This window comes from Phoca vitulina, unplaced genomic scaffold, assembly GCF_004348235.1.
Source record: "Phoca vitulina isolate PV1807 unplaced genomic scaffold, GSC_HSeal_1.0 scaffold88, whole genome shotgun sequence".
In the NCBI taxonomy this organism is placed as follows: Eukaryota; Metazoa; Chordata; class Mammalia; order Carnivora; family Phocidae; genus Phoca; species Phoca vitulina.
In genome coordinates this window covers 488,593-507,321 of record NW_022589791.1, presented here as the reverse complement: position 1 = coordinate 507,321, position 18,729 = coordinate 488,593, and the positions used below count along the sequence as shown (strand labels likewise).

General features: G+C 41.9%; 1 protein-coding gene and 1 long non-coding RNA gene across 8 annotated transcripts in view; one reads left to right on the top strand and one right to left on the bottom strand.

Annotated features, from left to right (window-relative positions):
• Positions 1-3,450, bottom strand: part of LOC116626508 — a 70,259-nt gene extending 66,809 nt beyond the window's left edge. For both annotated transcript variants that reach the window (XR_004298290.1, XR_004298289.1), the window contains exon 1: positions 3,293-3,450. This is a non-coding gene — a long non-coding RNA (uncharacterized LOC116626508). The remainder of the gene's footprint in view (positions 1-3,292) is intronic.
• A 98-nt stretch (positions 3,451-3,548) lies between these two features.
• The window catches only part of ARMC4 (armadillo repeat containing 4), a 187,099-nt gene continuing 171,918 nt past the window's right edge, over positions 3,549-18,729 (top strand). For 4 of the 6 annotated variants that reach the window (XM_032395839.1, XM_032395840.1, XM_032395838.1 and 1 more), the window contains exons 1-6: positions 3,549-3,669; positions 7,558-7,815; positions 13,754-13,911; positions 16,061-16,253; positions 17,330-17,436; positions 17,626-17,762. In XM_032395839.1, coding sequence (XP_032251730.1) covers positions 7,592-7,815; positions 13,754-13,911; positions 16,061-16,253; positions 17,330-17,436; positions 17,626-17,762 — 819 coding nt within the window. In that variant the 5' untranslated portion in view covers positions 3,549-3,669; positions 7,558-7,591. Of the gene's footprint in view, positions 3,670-7,557; positions 7,816-13,753; positions 13,912-16,060; positions 16,254-17,329; positions 17,437-17,625; positions 17,763-18,729 lie in introns of those variants that run through there. The other 2 variants (XM_032395842.1, XM_032395843.1) reach the window with 2 other exon arrangements.

Genomic DNA, 18,729 nt, shown 5'->3' with positions numbered 1-18,729 from the left:
AAAATAGCCACCACGTGACAAGCGCTGATGATGCCAGTGGTTCAGATCCCTCAGCAGAGAGGGCCAGGGATGACCCCAGAAGGTAAGCCATCTAGATCAGCAAAGGCACTACTGAAGGGTGAGGGGAGTCTGGAATAGGCAGCAGAGAAAGGAGAGGATGAGTATCTCTTGTAGGCCTGAGACCAGCTGCACAGCCAGGGGCTGCAATTTTATCTCATAGCTTTCTCTTGTTAAGTTTCCCTAGGAAAAGCAGCCCGCCAGAATCCTGCAGAAGCCGCTCCCAGATGTACTTAGATGTATTTAGATAACCTAGTTCTGCTAGGTTCTGCGTGGCACATGTTGGTAGCCAAAAGAAAGCATTAGTGGAATAAACGAAGGTCTAGAAGGTTAGGATCTAAGGAGAAGGAGCCATTTCATTTCCAGACCATGGGCCTTGGTACACTTGTACCACCAAGAGCTATCTTTGTGCACAGGAAGACAACTGAAGCTGTTTGATTGCTGGTCTTTTTAATGGAAGGTGGGATCTGGCAAATTTGGTCCTTAGAACTTCCTCAGACTTCAAGAAATTTTCTATCATCGGAATTTCTGTTGAAATCCCCTGAAAAATTCCATTGAGAGGCAACCTTTCCCCTCAATGAGACTTAACCCCAATACGGTACAATGTAAGTGATGGTACTTTCCAGCAAGCCTTATGAAGTTGCACCGGTCTTGGCCCTTTCTGACTGAGGTATTGGACACTCAAACAGAACTTACCTATCATCTTCTCATGGTTATGGCCCATAAATGCTTCTCTTGGCTGCCTCACACCAGCTGGCCCCACTCTAACACAGATGAATGGGCCCCTGAGACCTACTGACTTTTTTGTTTACATAATATTAAGTGTTGAATTGTGTCCTCCCTAAAATTCATAGAAGTCCCAGTATCTCTTTATAGAAGATAGGCTCTTTACAGAGTGAATTGGGTTAGAATGAGTTAATTAGAGTGGACCCTAATCCAATATGGCTGGTACCCTTAGAAAAAATATAAAATTTGCACACCGAGACAGGTGTACAGGGAGAATGTCATGTGGACATGAAGATGGCCATCTACAAGCCAAGGAGAGCAGCCTGGAATAAGTCCTTCCCTTACAGCCCTCAGAAGGAACTTACCCTGCTCACACCTTGATTTTGGATGTCTAGCCTCCAAAACTGAGAGACAACAAACTTCTGTGGCTTCAGCCACCCAATCTGCAGTGCCTTGTTATGACAGCCCTAGCAGACTATAACACAGGATCTGTGCGTGAACTCTACAGAGGAGCTGAGCTGGTCTGAGCCAGGGTGGGTGGTTTCACAGGGAGCATATTTAGCTGACATAAAGTTACCAGGAAGGGCTGACAACTCTCCAGTCTTTCCCAGAAGTCCTTAGCAGGCTTTCTGTAAAGCTCCACTGGGCAGAACTGGGTCCCGTGTCCATACTTTATGAAGGCAGTGCCGGGAAAATCCTCTGCTACAACAAACTCCTGGGTGTGCTCTCAGTGTTGAAGGCTCTTTTCCTGAACACAGCCACTCAGAATCATCCAACTGGTTCTATCAACTATGTCCGAGGAAATGTGAGCTTCACCCTTCCGTGCCTGGCTCAACAGAGAATGCCAGGTAGCAAGGCGTCTTTGACTAGGTGATTCACCAATTTTATTCTTTCCATGTGTCAGTCACTCTTCTAGATCTTAGGGATAGAGACTTGAAGGGGACAGGAAGGTCCCTTTCATGGAGCTTACTGTGGAGGTAGCAAACAGGCAGTAAGACGGCCTAGTCAAAACAAATCCTAGTGGGAGACTTCTTTAGTTTTGGGTGGTCAGCACTCTCCGAGAAGTAGTCATTTAAGCCAAGGGCATGGAGGAGTGGGATGTCGGGGGGGAGGGTCTAGACAGTGCTGTGGACTCCTCCAGGACCAAGACACGCCAAGTTAGTACTCCAACATGGCAAGGAAAAATTGGAAGAAACCAGCTGGGAATTCTACAGATTTGCATATTATTACATGCCTTTTTTTTTTTTTTACTGGACAACCTCAGGGTTAATAAATTCAGATTTTGCCATCAGATTAAGCAATGGTAGATTGTGACATGTGGCATGAACTTTGGCAAATGAGGACACAGCTACGCGGATCTTGGTGGGCACTGGCTTTCTCCAGCTTTGGAAACCAAGGTCAAGCGTCCTGACTTTGTAGATCTCTGACCGGTTTCTCTGTTGGGCTCAGTTACGCTCTCTCATACAGCTGGTTAAAAATGTGCAAATGACAGAAAAGCACCCAATGAAATTTCCCTGCTCCAGGACTGTTTTGACAACCCTCTGAAGGGTGGATTCTGATCCTCACCAAAGTGTGACCTGCATCACTCTGTAGGTATGATGCTGTGGTTGTCTCAGAGTGTGATCTGTTCATTTTTGGAAGGGCTCCCTTCAGATTATGCACCTGTTAGCATATAATCTTCCCTTCTGATTCATTGCAAGTCTAGGCTTCGCTGGAGGTAGAGGCTACTTTAAGCAAAATGATCCCACTTCCAAGACCTTTATAAAAGAAAGAAAAAAGAAAAGAACCCCAAACAAAGGCCTAATCTATTTCATTTCCCTGTAGTGTCTGAGGAAAGGCTCCGCTTTTAAGCCAGGACAATATAATATCCTGACATGTAATACCCTAACATAATCCATATCTGTGTCTTTGACTTTAGGGAAAGAATCCAGTTCTAGTTCCTAAACACTTCACCACCCTAAATTATCCAGGACCCATCCCTAAACACTCTACCCCCAAAGACAGTATACTGTTCTTGCTCGCTTTTATTATTCTTTTCCCAAATATTTTCTTTTTTCTACTCTTCAGCCCCTTCTGGTTTTTGAAAGCTGGGACTCTTCTTGGTAGAAGTATCTACAGGTGGGGTTAAGGCCATCTTGGTAAAAGGTAAAAGGCATTTAAAAATAGGGGGAAATGTTCTCATTTCATTCCAATTCTCTGAATTATTCTACTGAAGAGCAGTTTCTGCTCTTCCAGTGAGTATTTGTATATTCCACGACATTTGCTTTTCGGAGAAGCACATTTAGGCCTCAAATATCCGGTGAGAGACCCTCTGCTATTTTGAGAACTGAGTGAAGATTTAAGGTACATAGAACACCGTATGGAACACGGCAGAACACCTGTCCAGAAGCCTGTGGAGACACATAAAACGGTGTTTCTAAGGAACATTTTCTATTAGCTTTCGGTCACATTAATTAGCTGCTCAACCCCCGCACTGCGGGTGGCCTTAATTAAGGTAAACGTTTCCCACCTGGTGGAGTGAGTCAGGAACCGAGTCCTCGAAGAAGGAGGTCCCATGACGCTGTTTCCAGGGAGGGGACGAGCGGGGAGCAGCGGTTGCGGGCGTCGGTGGAACCCCGCACGGCAGGGCGTCCCCCCGCCCCCGCCTCCGGGGCAGGCGGCGGGGCGGCGGGCGTGCGGGAGCGCGGGTCGACCGGGGGCACGCGGTTGCGGGCTGGGCGGGCTCTGGGCGCAATTGCGCGGCAGCCGCGGCGCTGGGGGCGGGCTCGGAGCTTTCCTCCGCGGGGCGGTGACGCGCTGCGCGGCAGCCGGGCGCCGGGTGTTTACCTGGCGTCCTAGCAACAGGCGGGCGCGCGGCGAGTGCGGGCGCGGAGCTGGGCGCTGCAGGTGAGTGCGGCCGGTGGGCGCAGGGCGGCCGCCGGGGGCGGGGGGCGGGGGGGCTCGCCGCTGCTCCTGCGGCCCCCGGGACCCCCAGCTCACGCTCGCCCCGCGCTGGGGTCCTTGCAGCCTAACGCGCGGTTCGAGAAATGGGGGCCTTTCTCGGGCCCCCGCTTCTGTCTCCCTCGCCTCTTGCCTTTCTCTCGTCGGGCCCGAGATCCGTCCTCTCCCCTTCTCTCTCCCACCCGCATTGAGCCCCTGCCTCCCCGCCGACACCTTGCCCCTGCCCGGGCACGTCCTGCTCCTTCGCCCCCGAGCTCCCCCGTCTCCACCCTGCCGCGACCCCATTTCTTCCGTTATCCGTTCTCTCTGCTTCTCAGGCCGACTCCCTGCCTCTCTTCCCCTCTTCGCCTTTCCCCTCCGCCCTTGCGGCTGTGCCTGCTTCTGGCTATACTGTCTTCGCTGCCTGCCCCCCGCACCCCCCTCATCCCTAGAAACTGAGCCTCCAACTCTAACGCTTGTCACCGGCCCGGTTGGTGCTGTCATCTCGTGTTTAAACACAGGGTTTGCGTGTACTTTGATTGAGGGCGCTCTTCATGTCAGTTCCTGAAAATTTAATTTTTCTGTAGTTTCATCATTCTCGGAATGACCCCGCAATCAATGTTACCCAGCCACATTTCTAGATCTCAGAGTGGATGCTTACGTTCCCTGAGCTTCCTAAAGAATTCGGGTTTGCTTCTGCTCAAGTGTTACAGAAATTATTCATGGACAGGTTTCATTTTATTAATGATACGGGAAGCTTGCCCTACTAACCCTTAAAACAGAAAAACAAATTCTATTAGAGCGATTTGATTAGTAGAGAAAATGAGTAGAATTAGTAGAGAAAATGAATATAAGTGATTCTCAATTTATGCAAACACATGCACAAAATTTTTTCCCTTTTAATCATTAAACTTTTTAACAATCGTACCTTAATTTAAAGATGTGTACTATGTATTCATTTGTATTCATTGTAACCATGGTTCTTAGGCCAAAAGGACACCTGGATTGGCAGTGGGTAGAAACTGGGGAACAGCCTGTTTTGATAAAAAGTGTTAGTTTTGTATTTTTACCTGAGTTATACTGACCATTTTTTAACACCTCTGGGATTAGTGGAATAAATGCTATAGCTCTGGTTCTCTTGGTAAATGAAGCCATTAGAAATTTCCTAGACTTAACATGAAAAACATTAGATTACCCTGTTTTCATTTTAAAATTTATTCAGTTAAGCCTGCAAAGTACTTCTGTCTTTTTTTTTTTTTTTTAAGCCTTTTTATCCGTATCTTGTCTTGTTCCGGATTTTGTTCCACTTCCCCCCCGATAATATTTTATATGCCTTCTAGATTGTCCTAGGCCTCCCTGAAATTTTCTTCTGCTAACCAGCCTTCTCAAATCAAGCCGTTCATTGTTGCAGCACCTGGTTTACCAGATTTAGAAAAACAATTTGAAGAGATTCAAATGTGTTACAGTTACTTCTGTATAAAAATTTATCATGATGAAAAGAAGACCTTTTCTGCATTTCTTAGCTCTTTTTAAAGTGTCTTCCAGGAAGTTGCTGTATGGGGTGTTGACTGCTATAGTCTTAGGTAATCTATGTACGTCCACATTTTCCTTTTAAAAAGTGCAAGAAGGAAATTATACACATGCCATAGTTTTATAAGACCATTGAAACAAATTGTATAATTAAGATTAAAAACAGAACTGTGCACCTAAGACTTGCTGTATACGATAAAGTTATTTGTACTTAGCTTACACTTACTCTCATAATATTGGGAAAATCAGCAGTGTTACATATAAGCATCAGTACATATGTTCAGAATCAAGCAATAGAAACAAATCACTGGAATACTAAAATAAATGCACAGAACAAATTTGTACCCTAATTGTATACATTTTATTTCACTAGCAATTATATATACAGATATAAAAATATATACGTATTTATATACACATATATCAGCCATACTCAGCCCCAAGAACTATCGTTTTTTTATAACAACTATTTTGTAATGTCTGCTTTGCTACTCCAAAATCAAAATCCTAGATAATAATTCTACATACATGCATAGTTTTAAAATGTTGTTAATGCTCTAACTGTAAAATAAAGGAAAATTAAAAGGTAGATCATTGTAATACAGTATCAGTATGGAAATGCTCAGGTACCACTGCACTAGAATGTGTAATGAAGTAGTCAGATGCTCCAGCCTTACACAGAATTACCTACTGTGAATGGAGTAGCTCCAGATGAAGGCTGATATAAACATGTCATTGAAACTTAAGTTGTGTGACCAGCATGGCCATCAATGGCGTGATTTTCCAAAATGCTGAGCTCTTGGTAGACTTCCATATAAAACAAAGTATGTACAACCTTCCTTTGACTTATATGATAGTTGCAATCCTGGAAAATTTTGTGTATATCAAAATTGTGGAAAAAAAAACTTTATGATTATTTGTAAAGTGGAGATAGGTTCTAAGCACAGGTATTACTTACCTGAAGTTTTTCATCTACTAGATGCCTGGAGATTGTAGCATAATTCTTCCTTCTGGGGACTGTCATGCACATTGCAGGACGTCTGACATTCTTGGTCCTCATCACTGAATGCCAATAATGTCTCCTTCCTATCATTTTGATAATGAAATGTCTTTTATAATACTTCTGCATTATGAGAACTGGCTCATTAAGAATCACCGACCTAGATGTCCTGTTACTGGATATCAAGATTGAATACAGCACAAAATCCAAAATCTCCAAGTCATTTCTGTAGAGTCTTGGTACTTCTGAGCTTTAGTCATAATGATGGGGGGAAAGCTAATTCTATTCTATATTTAACTTTATAACCATTCTAATATTCTGGAAGGAAGGCTTTAATGATCCCTTTAATGAGAGAGCAAACAAGTATAGACTATCAGGGAACAAAGCCTTGAATGTTGACAGTGAGAACTTGCTTTCTAACTTGGCTCTTATTTAATGTTACAGATAATGTTCTCTTTTTAAAAGAAAGTCCGTGCTGGAGGGAAGAGAGGGGGCCGGGGATGGAGTAACTGGGTGATGGACATTAAGGAGGGCATGTGATGTAATGGGCACTGGGTATTATATAAGACTGATGAATCAATGATCTCTACCTCTGAAACCAATAATGCATTATATGTTAATTGAATTTAAATAAAAATACATTTTTTTAAAAAGTCAGAATAACGGAGTTCAGTTTGACAGCTGGTTCTTCCTTTTTTTTTTTTTTTTTTTTAAGATTTTTGTTTATTTATTTGACAGACACAGCGAGAGAGGGAACACAAGCAGGGGGAGTGGGAGAGGGAGAAACAGGCTTCCTGCGGAGCAGGGAGCCCGACGTGGGGCTCAATCCCAGGGCCTTGGGATCATGACCTGAGCCGAAGGCAGCCGCTTAGCGACTGAGCCAGCCAGGCGCCCCAACAGCCTGGTTCTAAACGATGTGCTGCCCAGCTCAGAAGAGCTTTGCTCATCCGCCTCGGGCTCCAGCAGGCCTGGGGACCAAAAGCCGCGATGCCACACTCCTCCACTCTTCCTTCCACTGTTGGGGTTTTCCGTTTCTGTTTTCCGCCCAGTTACTTGCACTTCCTCTCTTAGACCCAGGGAAATGAGAAAGTTATTCACAGGGCAGACAGGTATTGGAAAATCCAAGTACCCATTGCTTTTACTTAGAGCTGGCTCAGTAAAAATGAACTATTTTATTGCCTTAAAGAGCAATTCGATGATTAAAAAATCAGCCACAACGATTAATAAGCAGACTGTGGGTTGGATGGCTTAAAGCCTTGAAAAGGAAAACGGTTCTGGGGAAAAGGTGCTTGCTATCCTCTGTTTCTCTTTCTGCTCTGATGCAGCGTGTGTGCTCAGATCTGAGCATCGACGGTTCCCATGGGCGTGGCTCTGACGAGATCGGCGCAGTGGACTGCGGCCGGTTATGGGACCAGAACCTTGGAAATTACTCCTCTCAATGAGGCAATACTGAAAGAAATTATCATGTTCGTGGAGAGTTTTATCTACAAACATCCTCAAGAGGCAAAATATGTTTTTGTAGAACCACTTGAATGGAAAACAAACTTGGACCCCTCAGCATTTGAATCAGGTTATATTGTCAGGTAAGCCAGTAAATTGCTTCTAGAATTTAGTATCTTCATTGTATGTATTTCTGTTAATTGGTTTGTAGGTTTCAGGCAAGTAATTTAACATCTATGAATCTCAGAAATATTCTGACCCAGGGATTGCAAACGGGAGGCACTCAGGTGAAATCTGAGTATATTTTGTTTGGCCAACACGTTGTTCATCTAATTTTTAAATTTTGATTTGAATTTCTTTTGATAGGGGATGCATTCTCCAGGTCACCACACTCCAACATTTGCTGTTGCTTTATGTTTGGGCTTTCCACTTATCCATACGACCCTCCAGGTGCAAGTAAGGCCCTGGTTTTGTGACCTCTGATATAGAGAGAATCCCTTCTGGTATTTAAATCTAGTAATTCCTGGAGCAGCAGAGGGAGAGTGGTAAATTTGCTCACTATATGGGAGAGACTTTTTGACAATTAGAATTGTCCTCAAATGAGAACCTTCCAAATCTGAGATTTTAAAAAGATCTTACCTCTACCTCAAACAGGGAGCTGTCAATTTAGCTCTTGTGAACGTAGGTAAAATATGTATGTATTTATGTAAATGTAATTATAATTATATAGGATTAATTTGCATATACATATGTAAATCTGTTCTGTTGTTTTGATCAGCTTCAGCTTATTTTCTACCTTCAGGCATTCGGATCCTCTTTTCTGCCACCATGTTCCTCCTGGGTTTCGCATATGAACTTTTTAAGTCTGACCTTATACAAGACAGGTCACTGACCAGCCACAGCTCCCTAGAGATGCCTTTTCCATTTTTCCCTTTGGGATTATTTGTGAGAATAAACTCTGAATTTCATTTTTAGAACTGAAAAACAATTCTTGAATTGCATTTCAGGAGTGCTTTGGTTCTGCTCTCATGCTTACCTTCTCTCTGAATTTCCTGAAGTCTTTTTTTTTTTATTGTATTTTATATCTAACTGTGCCTATGGTCACTTCCTCCCAAAGTGCTTGTCATTATTCATTGCTCCCACTTAAGTTCAGTGTAGTGTCACACGTTGTTTTTCCTAACCTTTGAAAGATGAACTCATCTGTAAAACGATATAGTCCAGAAACATATGAACTACTTAGCACAAAGATGGATTTAAAGCAGATGTCAGAAGAATATCAAGAGTGTCATTGTATCTTACCTCTGTACTTATTTTGTGTTCCAAGTACAAACATGACCACATCTGCGACCTACTTAGGTGGGCTGTTACACACACCTCAATTATATTACTATTTCTCTTCCTTTATCCTTGTCTGATTTCTTTTTTGCTCTATTTCCATTCTTATACCTCTGCATCCCAGTCTTTATGTACAGTGGTCCCTCTTAAGCAGGATGTCTTGACATTTTGGCACCATGTGTGTTTTGAACCAAATGCCCCTTGATCATCTTCCTTCTGTCAAATTGACTAGGCAACTTTTCCTTGGGCCAATTTTTCTATCCATTGTTTTTGTTTCTGACCTTTATTGATGATATCTTTGATGTTGGAAGGGAAAAGAAGGGTCTAATAGTAGCACTTGCTGTATTTGAAGGAAACCATGCCTTTGTGGCTTGATGAAAACCAGGTAGGTACTGATTGTCCTGAAGAAGGCAAAGGATACAGCTGAGATTTTGGTACTAATAGAAAATACCAAATGTTTACACATCAGGTCTTGACCATTCCCCTTACTCCTCTCCCCAAACCAAAGAACTGTCAGCAACCCATAGCCACTTGGTATGCTATGTCTAGCAACATAACAACAAGTGATAGAGACCAGAGATGCCCTCAATGGCTGGAAGGATATATTATTAAAAGAGCCCCAGCTACCTCATTCTTTGCCCTTTGGTTCACATGCACTCTTCTTGCTTAGCCACTGGCCCTTAGGACACTTTATATTCATTTATTTAAATTGGGGGGAAATTGCTCTCCTTTCAGGTAGGATTCAGGTCCGTAAATCCACGAGATATAGATACCTAAGTCATCATAAAGGCTTTGAGCTTGGGGTCCCTGGATGTGTTTCTACCAAACTAGAATATTCTTGGGTATTTTAGAATATTTAGGCCGGTTCTTCTTCTTGGGAATGTACATTCTCTCAGCCTCTTGTTCCAAAACAAGTCAGTTTAATCTGCATGGGAAGTCTGTTGAAAGAAGTAAGCTCCCCCCTTTTGTTGATCTCTTTTGTATTTACACTTGTGGCCTCATTTCTCATTTGATGTTGTACATCTCCAAATGCACTCTTTGTAGCCGTCTGTAGAAGTGTGATCAGCCTTCTTCTGAATTAGGCTAATAGGCATCTGATGTTGAAACTGATCTGCTCATCACGCACTGAAAAGGTTTTTTATTTCATCGCCCATCTTCTTTTGTGAGGATCATTGTTGAGTAGATAGGCATGCCACTTTCCACATGTTAGATGACTCATTCTTTTCCTTTAGGATCATTTCCAATGTACAGCTCTTTATCCTGTAATAATACTTGTCATCGTCTCCCCACGTTCAATATTTTGGGAAAAATAGCTCCACTTTCATTTTAAAGGAAATCATAGGTCTCCTTGTATTACCATTTTCAATTGCTTGTGTTCTTATCAGACAGGATGAGATTACTAATCTTTCTAAGATACCTCAGAATGAAGCCCAAGTCCACTCTAAGCTAAGGACAAATGACACCCTCCAATGATTAACACCATCTGTTGGTGGTATATAGAGCTGAGTTGCTTTGACTCATTAGAATGAAGCTTGGGAAATTTGGAAACTGGATAAGCATTCAGAATCACTTAGTGAAAATGTTATTACCTGTTCTTTTCTCTCCTTCTTTGGTAGAACTATGATTTTTGAATCATGTTGGCTTTAGTATCGTGGTATTTCAGCTGCGAATATCTCTCTGCTGTCTCAGGGATATGTCTGAGTTGGGACAAAATTCTCTTCTGGTAGGAGTTCTGGGTGGATGAGAAGTCAGGCCCTGAGCAGTGGCCCTCGTCCCCCTGTCCTGACCACTTCCCTCATAATTCATACCTTTCTGGTTCCTAGTTTTCTTTTTTCTTCTCTAAGTCTCCACAGGCATCTTTTTTATTGCTTATTTCCCAATACTCCTTGGTAATGGGCATTGTTTGATCCTTTTGCCTTTTTGTTCTAGTTCTCTTATCAATGTCATGAAGGCTCAGTTACATGATCTCCAATCTTAAAATTGTATTGTTTTATGAGACTATAATTATTATGTTTTGGTAAAACTTCTTTTTTTTAAGATTTTATTTATTTGAGAGAGAGAGAGAGTGAGGGAGCAGGGGAGAGGGAGCTCAGGGAGAGGGACAAGCAGACTCAACGCTGAGTGCGGAGCCCAACGTGGGGCTTGATCTCACGACCCTGAGATCATGACCTCAGCTGAAATCAAGAGTCAGACACTTAACCAACTGAGCCACCGGGCGCCCCATATTTTGGTAAAACTTCTATATTATGGTATTAAAATGGGTGGCCATAACTTTTGTTACTGAGCTCTTTGTTTTTCATTCCTGAGAATTACTAACTAGTTTCTCAACTATAGCCTCATTTCCCTTGTTACTATTTAGACTCATTTATTGAGTAATTACTATGTTCTGGACACTAAACTAGGCACCGGGGATGAAATAAATGAGACATTCTCCTGCTTTCTCACTTTATAGTATAAGCTATAGTATTTTCAGCTGCCTTCCCCAATGCCAGTTTAAAAGTCTTTTGATCAGGTCAGTGGGTTTCATTTATAGCACATTCATCTTGACCTCACGAGGAGGGTGCTGTATTTTTTTTTTTTCCAGAAGCTCTTTCTTCAGGCGTTAGAAACTGTGAGCCCAGAAACAAACCTGCTCTTCCACATCCTCCCTATAGCTGCCGTTTATTTCCTACTGCTCTGCTGAGGTACAGGTTTCAACTGGTGGGAGCAATGAAATACGTGCCCTGTGCCCTTGACTTCTTCCGTTTCTCACCAGGAGTTTCACCTTCTCAAGTTCAGTGGCTTGATGTTGTTGGCATTCAGTCGGCTTATAACTTAGTCTTGTCATCATCCTCTTAGCACTCGCGGCCAGCCCGGTACAAACCTTTAAGAAATCACCTCAATCCTAAAGACATTATTCCAAAAGCTTTATTTTAGAGAAAACACACATTTTGCCTACAACACACAGCACTGGTCAGTCTGGAAATCTTTTATTCATTTATTCCTCTTCCATTTATTGAGCACCTTCTGTGTGCAGTTACTATGTAAGTTACTGCGCATAGAGCAGTGGGCAAAGACTGGTAGACGTCCCTGTATCAGCCTCCTATTGCTGCTGTAACAAATTATCACACGCTCAGTGGCTTAAAACAATGCAGATTTAATTTCTTATGGTTCTGGAGGTGCAAAGACTAAAATGAGTCTGTAGGGTTAAAATCAAGGGGTTCACAGGGCTGTGTTCCTCCTGGGGGCTGAAGGAAAATCCATTCTTGCCTTTTGCAGCTTCTGGAGGCCACCTGCGTTCCCAGGCTCCTGGCTCTGTGTTACTCTGACCTCTGTTTCCATGTCACGTCGGCTTCTCTGACTTGACCCTCCTGCATATTTCAGAATAGTCTTCTCATCTTAAGATCCTTAACTTAATCCATCTGCATAGTCCCTTTTGCCACATGAGGCAACACATTTATGGGCTTCGGGGATTAGGACGTGGACATCTGTGGGGAGCCACCATTCTGCCTCCCGCAGTCTCTATCCTCTTGTTCCTTTTCTAGTGAAATAGTGTGGGTAGGAGAGCTGAGTCTGAGTCTGTCAGGTTTACTTTTTCTGATGAACTGGCAACATTCCACATCTGTTTATCTGCATTACAATTTAAAATATGTTAGATCAGGTCTTACGATGAAAACAGTTTTGCCAGGGATATCTGTATATAATAAAAACCTAGGCAGTTTAGTTAATGTTGCAAGTGGTAGAAACCTATAGAAATATCACTGCCATAAAAACATCTTAATATTTCTTAAATGCTGACCTAAAAAAGAAATAAAATGAACAGACACACAAATCTAGGAGACTTAGTAATTTCTGATCAGGAAAAGTCCATTTAGAAAAGCTGCATATTATCCTAAAGTAAACCAAATTAGGGGGTTTGGAGTGGGGAAAGCAATCCACAGAGGGAATCTAGTTTGTCTCTCTCTCTTTTTTGTATAGCTTTTTGTTCATAAACAGAGTAGCCAAGAAAATTTTTAACCACTAATCACTGTGGTGTAAATTTTATAAATAATATAACATTAGAAATTCCCCAAACATGAATGGTGCTGTAGAACCAGTGATTTTTTTTTTTTTTAAAGATGTCCAACACATTGTCAGAAAAACAAAAACTGTGATTGAGTTCATGTAAGTATTCAAGAAACTGCTTAAGATTTTCTTCCTGGATAGATTGTGTGGCTCTCTATAGTCACTAATAAGACTGAGAAGTTAAGCATCTGAGTGTGGCCAAGGTAAGAAAAGAGATGAGCTTCTCACAAGAAATATTTATATTTTGTGTTTTATAATGAGACATAGGAATGATTTGGTTTATTTTATTATGTTTAGTTAGCCACTGTATAGTACATCATTAGTTTTTGATGTAGTGTTCCGTGATTCATTGTTTGCGTATAACACCCAGTGCTCCATGCAGAACGTGCCCTCCTTAATACCCGTCACCAGGCTAACCCATCCCCCTACCCCCCTCCCCTCTAGAACCCTCAGTTTGTTTCTCAGAGTCCATAGTCTCTCATGGTTCGTCTTCCCCTCTAATTTCCGCCCCCGCTTCAGTTTACCCTCCCTTCCCCAATGGTCCTCCATGCTATTCCTTATGTTCCACATATGAGTGAAACCATATGATAATTGTAGGAATAATTTGTCGAAATGTCTTACATTTAACTTCACTAGCATCCAGGTAATCTTAAGCTTTTGATATTTATTTATTTATTTATTTATTTTTTTAAATTTTCCTAGTGAAACAACAGTCAAGTCAGAAGAAGTTGATAAAGATGGGCAGCCCTTGCTGTCTGTCTCTGTGCCACACATTAAGGTCAGGAGCTTTGGGCAGCTGTCCCGCCTCTTGCTTATTGCCAAAGATACGAAGCTGAAGGAGGCACAGGCCTGTATCGAAGGTGATATTTATGCTCCAGTCTGTGATTTGAATTTTTAGAAACACAATCTTGGGGCGGGGGTGGGGGGGGAATCATTTGTTACAGTCTCTTAGAAAAAGTTCTGTGACCTAAAAGGTAAAAAAGTCCTATGTTCAACTTCATAAAAATGTCATTCATTTTTCTGGGCAGAATGTCCTGCTTGTATCCAATTTCTACTTTAAAATGAAAGGCCTAATACTTTACCACTAGCAAGCTTCTAGATTTCTAACTGTAACATGCGGCTTAAAGACAGGCTTTGCAGCTTCTGGAAAGACCAGCGGCCTGCAGCCTTTGAGGTCCACACGGGACAGAAGACAGATTAGCAGGGCCAGCACCAGAATCTGCCCTCTACTCTCAGCCCTGCTGTGATGGATGATGCTGTTTCCTCTACAGTGCACGTAGCAGAGATAGCACAGAATAATCTCACTTGCCATTGGTCTCAGTCCTGTTCCATTGTGGGCTGCATAGCCTTCTGTGAATAGTTTCATTCATTCAATGGGAAGTGTTTTTCCTCTTCTTTAAGGATGTAGATTTTCACTGTTGTCTAAGCATCTAACATGCAAGAAAGAATGTAATCAAGTGCCTGCTGTAATGGTACCCTAAATTTTTCTTATGAGTAGAAATACCTAACAGTAGATAATGATGTTGTATACATGTTTTGCTTCTTTGGAATCGTGTGACTAGAAGGTCCCTGGGTCCTACCTCCCGTCATTCTTTGCTGGGGCATGGGAAGATGCTCCTTTTAAAAAAAAATTTTTTTTTTAATTTCTTTAAGATGTGAACCTTAGGACAACAGCTTCTTCTTATCTCTTGCTGACTCTTCTTTATTAGGCTATCTGTACATCATAGCTACTTTGCTGAGAAGGAGTGAAATCTTAAGAGTAAAGCCAAATTCAAGGAGATTGTTAATAGCATCAAATTCAAATTAAAATATGAACCTAATATATAGACTGGCTGCTATATATCTAGTTTGGCTAAATGTGTATCCTTTGCTGCATTTTGTCCTTTCTGTAAGAGTTCTAGGTACAGCTCTTCAGTTTGGGTCCAAATTCCTTGGTGCACGGCAATTTGGGGGTCAGGTTTCTGTCTTTCCCCCAAATTCATCTGGTACCTTTTTACCTCAGTCTTTATGAGATGACTGCCATAAGGGTGATTAAGTTGAGATGCTCAATAAGTGGATGATTCCTTTCCCTGCCCCTCCCTTCATGTGGTCTTTTCTAAGAGGCCCTAAGCCTTTTCTGCTATTTCCTGGTGCCATAGTCCATTTCCTGTTGCAGAGTTAATGCCATCCCTGTGCTTCTCTTCATTTCAGTCAGGTTGAATTTTCTGAACTAGTCCCGTAGGCCTTTTCTCCCTCCCTGTCCAAATGCATATATATTTCATCTTACTTAAATTCCTCCTTCTCAAATAAGGCTTTGCCCCCTTCTTCCTCACTTGCAACTTCATGGTTCTTTGGCTTTTACCAAATTCTGTTTTCAGCCTCTCTAGGGTCGACTTTCACACCTATGTCAGCCTTGATCATGAGTTAGTATTGAAGTTTTTCAGTGTAACTTTGGTATGTGTGTAAGTACTGGCCAGATTTGTTTTTCCGACTCAAACATCAAAAGGCATTGAAAATATAAGCAGTTTGAACAGGTGGAAAAGACTGGCAGTAGATCTGTAGACTGAGCGAAACACACTATTTTGGAAAGAAAGCATTTGTGAACACTGAGCATGGGCACACGTGCGCACACACACACGTGCACACTCACACACACACAGTTCTGATGATTCTTCTAAGGAGACCAGTATTTATCTTCAAATCAATTCTGAATTTATTAATTGAATGCCCATGCTGGACAATGCCTCACAGTCGTCAACAACAACAACAAAAAGAATGTCTTGTTCTTTGTCTTATTAGATGATATAGATAGATGATATTACAGTACAAGGTAGAGCATCTCAAGGAGTACAAGAAAGCTCCTAAATATAGTAGAATCTGAGAAGTAGAAATTAATTCAGATTGGGCCCATCAGAGAAAGCTTAATGAAAGATGTGCATTTGGGTGGGCCTCAGAGGATTTGCTAGTCTTTATGTTTCTTGCAACAGAAGACAAAGAGGATCATTTTTATTTATTTACTTGTTTGATCAGCTAACAGAGATCCCGTAACAAAAATCCTGGGTTTGGATTATAATACAAAGAAAGAAGACACATCCGTAGTGAATATTCTTGATAAAATTACCAAAGATGAAGATCCCGAAAGTGAGATTAAGATGAAGCTTGGCATGCTGCTTAAGCAACTGGATCTGCACCTACTGAATCATTCTCTAAAACATATTTCATTGTGAGTCTTTTAGAAAAAAGAAACCTCTAAAAATTAGTTACAAAAAGTGCTTTCAGAGTTTTTATTTAAACACAAAAAAATAAAGTATGGAAGTTATTGCTATTGATTTAACATTAATTTCTTTTAAGATTTATTTAAGAGAGAGAGAGAGCATGCACATGTGTGTGAGAGCAAGGGGGGAGGGGCAGAGGGAGAGGGAGATAGAGAATTCACACCAATGCCCCACTAAGCTCGGAGTCTGACGAAGGGCCGGATCCCAGGACCCTGAGATCATGACTTGAGCCAAAATCAAGAGTCGAACACTTAACCGACTGAGCCACCCAGGCGCCCCTTTACATTAAATTTTATTGGAATAGGATTTTAGTTTATTGTATGGATATTTCTTTTTTTTTTTTTTTTTTTTAAAGATTTTATTTATTTATTTGAGAGAGCGAGAATGAGAGAGAGAGAGAGCATATGAGAGGGAGGAGGGTCAGAGGGAGAAGCAGACTCCCTGCTGAGCAGGAAGCCCGATGCGGGACTCGATCCCGGGACTCCAGGACCATGACCTGAGCCGAAGGCAGTCGCTTAACCAACTGAGCCACCCAGGCGCCCTGTATGGATATTTCTAATTCTAAAACTTAAAAGTTTGTAGTTAGCATTGCTAAAGCTTTCTGCGGGTTTTACCTAATTCTGAGGACATGAAATGGCCTTGTTATTTTCAGTCTTCTCAGAGTACTAGATAAATAATTAAATAGTAATGCAAATATCATGTAGAGTTTGTAAGGTTTAAAACTTGTTCGTTTTTCTAGTTTTTTTTCTAGTATTATAGTATTACCACTAAGAAATCAAGTGAATATTTAAATGAGTATATTTAATGTTGCGCACTATGAGTCACTGATTTCTTGATGTTTTGACAGTGTTGTAAGATTATAACATGGCTAAAGCTAACTGCAATATTTTCATTGTTGTATAATTTGACTACAGTTTTAATTATAAAAAACAATATCCCACCCTGCAAAAATGGAATATTTTCGTGTGTTTTCTGGAGATTCTCTTTTAGAGTGTTAAAATGAATTTCTTACCATTCATTTCAGAGAAATATGTTTAAAACCAACAATTGTTAAGAACGATATAGAACTGCTGAAACATTTCTCAGGAAAAGGAGAACAAACCGTCTTGGAATCTATCGACTATACCTCAGGTTTATATTATTTTCAGATTCGTTTTGTGTTATGTATAGTAATTATCATTTCTAAATGCTTCAATAGCTACATTAGGATTGAATATTTGAAAAAAATGAAAACTTAAAACTGTAATCATTTTTATTCTTTTAAAGCCAACATATTTCATTTTTTGAAACTCCTTTTAATTGATCAATAATTTGTTTCAGATTATGAATTTTCAAATGGATGTCGTGCCCCACCTTGGAGACAAATTCACGGGGAAATTTGTTATGTACTGGTGAAACCACACGATGTTGAAACTCTGTGCATTACTTGTAGTGCAGAAGGAGTATTTTTAAATGGTGTAAGTAATTTTTTAAGAACCGTGTTGACTTTGGTGCTTAGCTCTATCTCTGTAAACGCAGGCCCATCTCCAGGACTGCATCCTGACAACCACAGAAAATGCTATACTGTTCTGTGGGATTGAAGCAGATCCCTTTGCTATGTGTTTGCTGAGCAAATCCAAAATTGTTTCAGAATTAGCCCCAGTGTTCCCCATTGCAGGTCATTAAGTCAATCTTCTAAGAAATGACCTTCAAAGGGACCCATACCACTTTATAAAATGAAAACCTCCTTAACAGTCAGTTCACTGATTAGTTACATGAGTATTAGGGGAAAGAAAAAGGAGGCCTGAGGTAACACAGAAGCAATAACTATAGTTTTTACCCCAAGAATGGAGAGGACAAAAGGAAGGGGGACATTAAAACGTGGGAGCTTGGAGGAAGTGTCCCCCATGAAGCTGGGACCCATGTGTCTAGTGAGGGGGGCATTGCCGGGCTGGGCTGGTGCTTTTGGATCTCAGAAGACAGACCTTGCAGAGCTGGGACTTAGACCTCTGAGGCGTGGACCCTGTTTACATTGGTGATGGTCCCTTAGGAGTTCAGAAGGGGACCCCCCGCCATAGAACTGGGCCCCCCGTCTCTGAGGAATGGTCACTTCAGGCTGTGCTGGTCCCCTCGGAGCTTAGCGGGTCTCCGGGAAGCCGGCACCCAGACCTCTGAGGAGTACAATGCCCAGTTAGTGCTGCTACCTCAGGAGCTCACAGGAGGATCTTTGCAGAACTGGCAGAGCTGAGACCTGGACCTTTGAAGACGGAGCCCTGGTCGGGTTATGGTCGTATTTCTGAGGGGGCATAATGAGCCAGGGTCTGGGAGTATAGGGAAAAAACCCTGGGAATTTGAACCAACCGTTGCTCCTGGAAGCAGCTTCCACTCCCAGAGGCGACGGGCCCCTGCTGGGGCGACTCTAACAGGAACAGTGGGCAAGGAGGA